This window comes from Maylandia zebra, linkage group LG15, assembly GCF_041146795.1.
Source record: "Maylandia zebra isolate NMK-2024a linkage group LG15, Mzebra_GT3a, whole genome shotgun sequence".
Lineage (NCBI taxonomy): Eukaryota > Metazoa > Chordata > Actinopteri > Cichliformes > Cichlidae > Maylandia > Maylandia zebra.
The window spans coordinates 18,963,053-18,973,701 of record NC_135181.1 but is presented as its reverse complement, the minus strand read 5'-3'; the positions used below and the strand labels follow the sequence as shown (position 1 = coordinate 18,973,701).

The 10,649-nt window shown below is 39.1% G+C and overlaps 1 protein-coding gene and 1 long non-coding RNA gene across 2 annotated transcripts in view; both read right to left on the bottom strand.

Annotated features, from left to right (window-relative positions):
* On the bottom strand, positions 1–5,524 carry LOC143412652 (uncharacterized). Its single transcript, XR_013093158.1, has 4 exons — positions 5,443–5,524; positions 4,221–4,381; positions 3,687–3,764; positions 1–3,492 (listed from the first exon to the last, which is right to left on the bottom strand). It is a non-coding gene; the product is annotated as an uncharacterized LOC143412652 (long non-coding RNA).
* A 2,477-nt stretch (positions 5,525–8,001) lies between these two features.
* The window catches only part of LOC101477555 (dihydropyrimidinase-related protein 5), a 29,164-nt gene continuing 26,516 nt past the window's right edge, over positions 8,002–10,649 (bottom strand). The window contains exon 14 of the mRNA XM_014414543.4: positions 8,002–10,587. Coding sequence (XP_014270029.1) covers positions 10,502–10,587 — 86 coding nt within the window. The 3' untranslated portion in view covers positions 8,002–10,501. The remainder of the gene's footprint in view (positions 10,588–10,649) is intronic.

Here is a 10,649-nt window from a genome sequence, read left to right as displayed (position 1 = left end):
TCAGCTGATCGGCTTTTCTGTCGCGAGTCCGTCTGTCTTGTTTGCTTTTGGCCCACTTTGCACCAGAAAGAGGAAACCAGCGGCTGAACAACAGCAGCACGTTTAAGCTTGATAAGCTGTTGTTAGAATTTATTTAATATTACTTTCTACTCGAGGATCTTTTTCTACGTAGCTGACGGCTGGTAACTGTGCAGGGGCGGATCTAGCAAAGTTTAGCCAGGGGGGCCGATAGGGCATTAACAGGGAAAAGGGGGCACAAAGACATACTTTTCTTTCTTATTCTCATTTAAAATGTCTAGCTTTTAATAAATAATTATCTGAATCTTACACCCAAAGTTTTAATCTGATGTAAAATGTATAGAAGTCAATTACTGTATATAGTAACTGTTAAGTCTAATATACCCTAGTAAGCTATAGTACTTTTTCCTTTGGGAAAGTACCATCTGTGCAGTCTGCAATTCTGTTGAAGAAAGATGTTGAATCTATTTAATTATTCTTGAAAAAATAATTTATTTCTGTGCATTTTTTTTTCACACTGCATCAAATTAAAGTTGATTACATCGATTAAGCATCACAAAGTGGAGGGTGGAGGGTGGTTCCCTATTTTTTATTTTTTTTTGCTGGTAGTTTGCAACCCTATTAGTTAGGTTGCTTAATATTTCTGCTAAGTACTCTTTAAAATACCAGAATAGGAAGGATGGAGCAGGTTTAAGTTTATTAGATTGATCAGTGTTGCTGAACTATGAAATATTTTGGGCGCAGTGTACTTTTTACACACAGGTATAACAGAATAGCTTTAGTGCTGTTGTTTATTTAAACTTGACTATGAACTTATACAAAATGCAGCAAGATATTTAAAAAAACAGTTTTGTTGATTAAAAAACACTATATCGGATTCATATCGGTATCGGCAGATATCCAAATTCATGATATCGGTATCGGTATCGGACATAAAAAAGTGGTATCGTGCCATCTCTAATGCCAACATCAGAAAAACAGAAAATAAAAATTCACTCATTTACAAACTATTTGTGTTGATGGGTTAAATAGTGAAAAAACAAAACAAAACACAAAAACATGAGTCATAGCATGAACAAGGAGACACTCACAAAGTGATTGTCATAACCTAAGCTAACATCAAAATGCTCAGCAAACCATAACTCAAACATACATCCTAGCAAAAGCAACTTGAAAACCAAGGTGTGTGTGGTCAGCAATGGATGGTACATCGGCGTCAGTCCTATTATTGAGAGAGCACTAATGAAAGAATAAAATGACCCACCTCCCCTGAGACAGAACATTACCTGATCATACCAAAGCAGTTTTTTATTTTCTTGCAGATATGCTCGTTTTGCATTACAACTTCTAAAAATTGGATGTGAAAAAATTGATTCACATTCAAGTGCAGTGTTGATCTGAGGAGTTGATGAATATCAATTACCTCCTGGATAAATTTGGCCACCTTGTTTTGTTTTATCCAGTGACTCAGGGCTTGTGATTCATTTCTCCACATATTCTTTAACTCCTCATAGGTATCAGCTGAATGATGTATTATGAAGTAACTGCCTTCCATAACAACTGAAGATATGATTAAAAAGGTGTTTCAGGTCATTTGTATAAACAGAGAACAGGAAGTAAGCCAGGCAACTTCCTTGTGGAAGCCCACAGTCTTTTCTCCAGTGAGAAGGGCAGCTGTTGTAGTACACTTTCTGTCTTCTGTCAGAGAGAAAGCTTTTCATCATAGTAACAGCCTCTTGTGAGAAGTTATTTGATTTTAAATTGTCAATCAGCATTTCAGGACTGATTGTGTCAAGGAAGGAATTTAATCCTTCTTTGATTTCTTGAATTCTTTGAGCTCCTTCTGCACCATTGTTAGGTTCTGTAGGCAAGTCTTGTGTCATTTCGTGAAGAGTTTTTTGATGCTGAGCAAACAGATTATTGTTAGTAAAGTGCTTCCTCATCTGCTCCACCAGAATTTTCTCCAGGATCTGACTTAAAACAGGAAGGACATGTTTTGGCCTGAAATCAGCGTTTCCGCTCTGTGAAGCTAGTAATATTTTGGAATTCTTCCACTGAGATGGAAACTCACCACAGTCAATGCAACGGTTCATAATGTGGCGTATGGGAGCAGAGATGTACCGAGCAGTAACTTTTAGCAGTCTAGCATCTATTTCATCTGTACCAGGAGTCAAAGACCCCGGGAGTGACTTTAACAAATCTTCAATTTTGCTGTCGTTAACTATCTCAAAATTGAGCCTAGATTCACTCGACCCCAACAAAGGCAGGTCTTCCTGCCTTTGTTGGGCACGCTCATCATTATAATACAGAAAAAACACATTTAACATGTTTGTTGGATCCTTAGGTGCCTCCTCAGATTTAAAGAGAAATGTCTCCTTTATGTCTTTGAACATCTTTGAAATCTTCTTTTGATCTTCTTTACTTGTGAAGCCCTCTTCATCTCTCTTTTGTATTAACTGTATTAAGTCGTCATTCCACCACCACGGATTAGGATGATCCTTGGTTGTAATCTTCTTTAATGGAGCATGCTTGTCTGCTATTGGCATAAAGATTTCAATAAACCTGGATAAAGCCTTCTCAGGTTTTTTTTCTTCCATTACCTCACTCCATGATGTTCTCTGAATTTCCTGAATGAAACTGTTTTGATCAAACTCAGAGTATGACCTCTGAATGCTTATTCTTTGGGGTACTTTTTTTTCTGTTACATCAACATAAACAAGATTATGATCACTACAGCCTGTGACAATTGACCGAGGAGTGTGACAAAGTTCTGGAATATTTGTGTAGATGTGATCAATACAGTTTTCTTCTCTGGTAGGACAGTTTACAATCTGTTTTAGGCCACATCTTTCAGAAAAAGACTCAATTTCTTTTTTTTCTTTTGTTTTTTTGCCCTTTTGTTTTTTTTTTCCATTTGGTTTTTTTTTTGTTTTGGTTTCAGCCCAATTCTTGTTAAAGTCACCCAACAAGAGAATGTCTTTTTCTGTTCGGTCTCTCTCTGATATCTCCATGCCTTCAAGATACTTATAATCGGATTTTTTTGATATATAACAACATCCTATTAAAACTGGTTTGGTATGTGGCAGGTAAATGTCAGCCCAGATAATTTCTATATTAGACAGATTTGAGAAAACGTGTCTCTTAACTGGAATGTGATCTTGAACATAGAGAGCTACACCACCTCGATACCAGTTACTATTATTATGTTTTCTATCGCATCTGTACAACTTGTAATTATCTATTTTTAGTTCAGAGTCTTTAATTCTTGTGCCTAAATGAGTTTCAGTGAGAGCTAGCACGTGTATTTCATAACGTGTTAAAAAGAAGTGAATGTAAGGAATCTTATATCTAAGGCTGCATATGTTCAGATGAGCTATACGCAAGTTTTCAGTTGTGGGTTCTAAATGAGCCATGGTGACGTTCCTCTGCTGTTGTTAGGCCTGATTATCTGTGTTGTCCTGGTCAATGCTCAGTCTGCAACACAAACACAGTACAGTTATTACAACAATGCACTGAAACATTGTTAGATGAGTGCTGAGCTAAATTGTCATGTAAGATATGGAGAACCCAGGTGATCAAACATATGTTAACTCGTTGTCAGCCTAGTTAAAGTTTGTTCTCAGTCAAAGTAGTGGCTTATTTTATAATCTGACTGACAGTAAACTAACCTGAAGGTAGTGTTGATGTTCAGAGACTCTAACTTGATGCTTGCCTTTTAGCTGTGGAGCTCTGTGGGTTCGGTTCACCTGGAGGATAGAAACATTTTGGTTATTTGGAGTTAAATGTGGTGTATACATGAATACATGTTAAAAAATCTTGTGTCTTTTTGTTAGATTGTTTTTTTACTGCTTACTTTTCAATTGTAATATCAGGAAATGAGCAGCTAGAATCAATGACATGACAATGAGTCATCTAAACGTTCAAGCGAGCTATTGAAAGCGCATGAACAATAGTAATGGCTTTGGCTTAGTTGTTCTTGCACCCCTCCCTCTGATCTATTCATTCATCAGTACTTTCTTTTTATTTACTTGCACCTTGCATAAGGTTTCCTGTAAGGTTCAATAACATTTTTGGAACATTTATTAGCTCATGCAGATGGACAAAGACTTGTGGAAATGTGTCATTGGGTTAATGATGTAGCTTCAGTATACATTAGGCCAAATAGTGACCATTAAGTCGTGGACGTGAGAACCTTTACTTACTCGGTGATGTTTCCTCTACAGGTTCTGAATTGCAGATGCGCAGGTCTCTGCTGTGTTGCTTTCTCAGCCTCGTCACAGTCCTCAAAGTCAAAGAGCGCGGTTGGGATAGTGACAGAGTGCTCCTGTGACTCTGAACTGGATGGATGGATGTGTTTCCCAAGCTGAAATGTATTGAGGATTTGGATTTAAAAATCCATTTGTGAAAACAGAAGAGTGACACCAAAAGTAAACAATGCCAGAAAGATCACAGACATATAATCAAAGTATCTATCTCTGAAAGGTGCAAAAGTATTATTTATTAAAAACAATGCAGTCAACAATAACACTAATGTGGTGTAAGAGTAATAACACTGTAAGAGTAACATAAACTGAGAGTAGAAATGAGCATCAGTGAATTATGTGACTTTTGTGATTTATGTGACTGTTTTACATGTAAATACTACAAAAAATATTTTATTCTAAAAAATAATTTTTTTTAGAATAAATGGCTTCTTCAGTTTCTCATTATAATCCAAAATTGGTGTCTGTCAGACATTTGAACTTTTGAAGACATGAAAAGCTTCAGCAATTTTACCCTAAAATGGTGCCAAAGATATTGGACACCCTCGCTGTGTGTTATTTCTGAATCTGCGATGGTCCATCTTTATATATTCTATCACCTGACAGCAAGCTGACGACGCCAATGCTGTTAAGATGGCAGGATGCAGTTTATCAGGTTTACGTACAACACACCCATGTACAAACACCTCCCAAAAGGAAACTTATGTCTGATGTTCAAGCTTTAGAAAACATGAGAAGCTTCGACAACATGGCCCATTAGTATGACACAGCATTACTCAGTGTTACACACATTGCACAGATTTATAGCACAAAACTAAATTCTGAATTTATCCAAATAGCTTTTTCTTCTTCACTCACTTCAACCATCCAACCAAGCTACAAAAAAAACTAAGCTACAAGGATTTAAAGGCCCAACAGCCCCAAAAGCTGTTCATTTCAACATGTAGGGTAGCAAGATTTACAAATGGTATACTAACGCCTTTGATACCTTTGATAATCTGCTCATGATGAAGCTCTTAGTCAGGCAACAACATGATTCTGATTTCAGGACTTTTACTTCTATAAATATTCTCACACTGAGTTATTACAATCCAATACTTTTTCAAAATCCAAAATCAGTAATTCTACTTTTAAAACAGATGTTTTGATAGGTCTGACTCACCAGTTGAATTAACTTCACCTAAAAATGACACAAAGGAGATTGGGCGTCCTGGCTCAGGTGCGACTGTGTTGTATCTGACTCAACAACAGGACATCTTTATATATCAGCTGATGACGCCAATGCTGTCATGATGGCAGAATGCAGTTTATCAGGTTTACATACAACACACTGATGTGCAAAACAACTTCGAAATGAAAAAGTGTGTCTGATGTTCAACACTAAGAGTGAATTTCAACCATTAAAATATTTTCTTTACTGAGATTTACAGAAAACCAACATGTATTCAGACATTAAGGCTAGAACAGAAAAGTGAAAGCATATAAACTTGTCTTTTTGTTGATGTTTGGTTGTGAGATGAATGTGATCAGACAGCCATACAACAGGTAGATTGACTAGTATTATTGGATGCCATTTCTACATATCTCCATGTAAATGTTGTTTCTGTTCCAGTGTGTTGCATGCCGACCCCATAAGTTATTGTTCACACATACTTGGATGGCACTGTGCAGCAATTTGGGTGAGGACTCCTGTCACATGTTATGTCACAGCAGGTAGAACTAAAAGACTAAATATAGACCCATACTTTGACTCTGTGTGTACTTGAAGACAATCTGCCTTGAGCTCTGTCCTCTGAAGCACATTTGTGGATACTGAAGTACCTTCAGGTCCATTTATGGCAGTCCACCACAGTGGTAATTTATACTCCAGATAGTACTCCAAATAAGAAAACAATCAGTACAAACATACCATCTTCCCAATGATGAGAATCAGTAAAAAATATAAAGTTGACACAGAAAGTAAGGAAATTTGTGTTTGTATGCTTATTCCGTTGTTGTAACAATGCTTCTTGGCAATAAATCTTATAACATTGGAAGGCCTGTTTATTTCCCCTTAAATGTTCCAGCATTTGTTAGAAAAATACATTTGTGGGTTGAGCAGCAGAGTTGAGTATGTGGGTTGGGCCCATGATGGGGGTTTTTTTGTTTGTTTTTTAAATAAAGTTTAGTCCTTTCTCTTTTATCTATTAAAGCGGGTCCTCCTGTTGTTTGTTTGAATAAAAAGGTATAGAAAATAGTTTATTACAGTCATTTTGTAAATTTATATGGGGCTGTCATAATGTCAGAATTTCACGCAATGATTATTAAGACCAAAAGAAGTAAAAGAAACTGTCACGGTTTGGCATGGCAAACCGTGGGGGGTGTGGGGAAGGAGGACCCAGGCGCGGTGCTCTATGTACAAGCAGTGCGTTTATTTACAGTGATGGAACAAAACAACAATAAATCCCCGTGCTTTCCCTGACTCCCGTGTCGTGTCTCTCCGTGACCAGTCCGTGTCTCAGTGCTCTCCGCTCCCGTGTCTCAGCACTCCTCGTGCTGGCTGCTGTCTGGCGCTCCACACTTCTCCTGGGGACACAATAGACGCAGCCGTCAGGACACATATAACCGCGGGCATACACACACTAACTCAGCTCAACAGGATGACTAACATGGAGTCTCACGGAATGATCCCACGTCGGTGGGAGCTCCAAGACTCTCTTAAGTAGCTCCCCCGACGAGGCCTGATCAGCAGCAGGTGCGTGGCTTCGGGTGTGGCCAGTCTCCTAGCAGGGCCACACCCACCAGGCCTGAAGGCTCCTATAAACGAGTGCTCAGACACACAGCCACCCACACACACATGTGTACAAGCATAGAGAAAAAGGGGGAGCAACACCAAAAATACATAAGTAACATAAGTCTATAACTGCTCAGGGATCCTGGGTCGCCTGACAAAAACAAAACAAAACACAGTATAATAATGTTACTAACACTAAAGTCATCTTTGTTTTTCTGTTTTGGCAAATGACAAAAGTAGTTATGGTAAAGATGTACACTCTGAAAAGAGTCATATTTAAACATCAACATACAAAATTCAATACACTCTCATTACACCTGTGTTAAACTTCATACATCTGCAAAAGCACAAAGGTGTGCTCATATATGCAAAAGCTCAGATGAAATAGTTTAAAACTGCATATATTTTCACACAGGAACAGTTTTTGTGCTTTTCTGACTTTAATAATTTGCACATTTTTCAAAAGCACCCAGTGAGCCTGACCGGATCCTCTGGCTTTGGCCCATGAACTACATGTTTTATAAAGACGCTCCTGTTCTGTACAGTATGTGCTCATTTCTTGTACTTATGTAACTATGTACTTATCTGTTTTTAAATCACGTCTTAAAACATATTTATTTACCTTGGCATTTAGCACAGCAGGACTTGTTGATGTCTCTTAATATGTTTCTTATTAATTATATTATTTTTAATTTTAAGATATTTTATATGTAATTTAAACTGTTTCCTCTCTGTTTTATATTTGTAGCACTTTGGTCAACATTGTTGGATGTAAAGTGCGTTATAAATAAAGATGCTATGCTATGCTATGCTATGTATACATGTAGGCTACGGTCCTGTATCCCTGAAATCTCAGGAATGAAATTTCTTTCTTTCTATTGTACTTGTGAATTAATTTACACAACTCTGACCTAAATCATTCACATAAAAAACAACACATGACCCAGATTTGTCCTTTTTTCTCACTTTATTCTTTTGCTGTTATTCTTGTGGTAAGAAACAAGCAGCCACTTACAGATTCAACACGTTCACTTCCCAACACAATGAGAATCTACAAACACGCACAGCCACTGAGCCGCCACAGCGCCTTCAGGACAACAAAACCATCCAACAGTAAAACAACGCCGTCGTCGTAGGTAATTGTAGAAAAACAGCACCAGTTTGTGTGAAGCTGCGGTGATCGGGGGGAGCTTCACTCCTCCTCCTCACCTGTTCATGTGGTGCTCTTCATGCATGGGTGTCGGTGTGGCACAGGTGAGTCACGTTGGCACATTTGAACAGGAATAGAAAAACAAACATCCTAAATATATAGAGTGCACGGACAACAAGACGTGATCATGTATAAATATAATACTGGTAGGCAGGAATGAGAGGATCAGTAGTGGTTTATCGTCAGCCTGTGCAGCTCAATCGTCCTGCTCTGTGGAGACTCACTGCTCTGGAAACATCTCGCTGTATGTTCCTACAGCTGGTCCACGACGTGCCTCTCAGTCTCAGCAACACTCTTTGATTTCTGCTCACTCTGAGGTCTCAGTTATTTGGTGTGTGTTCAGACTGCAGTGTGAAAAGTGTGCAAAGGCTCGTTAGTATGCACAGAAAATATTCAGTGAGCTGACACACAACATAATCCAAAATGTGCCCTTTACTTGTTTGCCTCAAAGAGTCACAACGGTAGCTTTTCTTGTACCTGACGTTTCTCACTAAGAAGCTGCCCTTACTATCATTTTTCCTGCTATTAACGTATCCTTTATTATTACTGTGTACTACAGAGCGTCTGTGCTGGAGCTCACGGTCTAATAAAAAGAGAAAGTCAGAGTCAGAGCCACAGAGAGCATCCTGCTGCTCTAACAGAGCCTTAAATGCTTGAAAATAGACTCAAGTTTGAGTCATGTTCAGACGCTGGTTTAATCATTTATTTGAACCTGCGACCCAGAGAGCAATAAGAGTCGCAGAAAGGCTGTAGGATGTACTGACGGACTCATGTTTACGGGACATAATTAAAGAGTAACTGCAGCTTTGTAAGTCAAGAGTCACGTCCTGGAGTAAACGAGTATTTTTAAGTTTTCTCCACACCTTCATGTTCTGTGTTTAACCCTCAAGCGACTGAGACGTTTCAGTGACTGAATCACCGGACTGGACTCGGCCACTATAAAAAAAACCTTTGAATAACCTGTATGATCAAGTCATGATCATATATTTTATTAAAGAGAGCTTTTTGTTAATAGTGGATCTATTTGTGTTTATCATGCCTCTACTGTTTCTGCCATGTATGAGATATTACTTTACACCACAGGTTCACAGGGAGAAAAAAAGGGATGTTGGGTCAGATTCCCTGGGCAACTGGAGCCTTTCTGTGTGGTTTGCATGTTCTCCCTGTGCCTGTGTGGGCTTCCTCCCACAGTCAAAGACATGGATGTTACATTAATTAATGATTTTTAAATCAAAGCCTTTAATGTTAAAAAATATCATTATCCTCAGCGCACCCATTTCTGTAAAAAAATATATAAATAAAAAGTTGGAAGGAAACATTTTCATAATTAAAAAATACAACAAGGTCACACATAAATGACTCCACTCAGTCACTCGAAGGTTAAATAACATGTTTTTGTTCCCTTCATGCACTCTGTGAGCTCTACAGACACCCCTGAGACGAGGACAGTGGACCAGGTTTGGGGCCAAAGTTATAATCCCAGCTAAGCTCACAGGCTGAGTTCTTCAATAACTGCGGGTGAGGTGGGAATGTTTCTGGGACATGTGACCGAGTCAGAGGCAGTGAGAGCGCGGGGATGTTCAGAGAGTGTATCTTTACGAGGACACGGTGTTTGAAGCAGTTGGATTTCATCACCACACGGCGCATTTCATCAAAAACAAAAACACTGTTTGAGGAACCCACGATGCAGCGGGACGCCGAGTGGGCGGTGTAACCACAAACAGGACCCACACACATCTTCACATGAGTCTAAAGCTATGGTGTCTACAGTGTACGTGTGTGTGTGTGTGTGTGTGTGTGTGTGTGTGTGTGTGTGTGTGTGTGTGTGTGTGTGTGCGTGTGAGAGACGGGGGTGTAATAGATACAGTTTTAAATAATTCGGTCGGCATCACTTCAGTTCTAACCATCAAAAACTGTACTGGTTTTGACATTTCACAGTTTACGATACAGGCAGGGTGATAATGAGCGGACTTTATCAGAGTTAGTATGATCAGCTCGATTTTGGCAGAACAATTTAAATCCAGAGACAGCCCTTCGATCAGAGCAGTCGCTCCAATTAAGACACAGATTAGAATCTCTGATCATCGGCGTTTCGTCACCAATCACAGACGCGTGCTTGAAATTTTTTTGCCATCTTTACTTTTTATCCTGTGATTGAAAATCAGTGCAGTTTTTCTGGTTGTTCAGAAATGTACAAAAAAACGGCGGCTCGGACGGATGAAGCTCCAACACCAGCAGTTACCAGATACCACTGGAGCGGCCGCCGGGAGGGGCCAGGATCCGAGCCGAGGACCTCTTCGGGATGTGGTCGTCGACCTGAGACCCTGAAAGGAAAAACACGTACGGACTATTAAATTTGATCGAGGACTTCGGTGTAACGTCACCA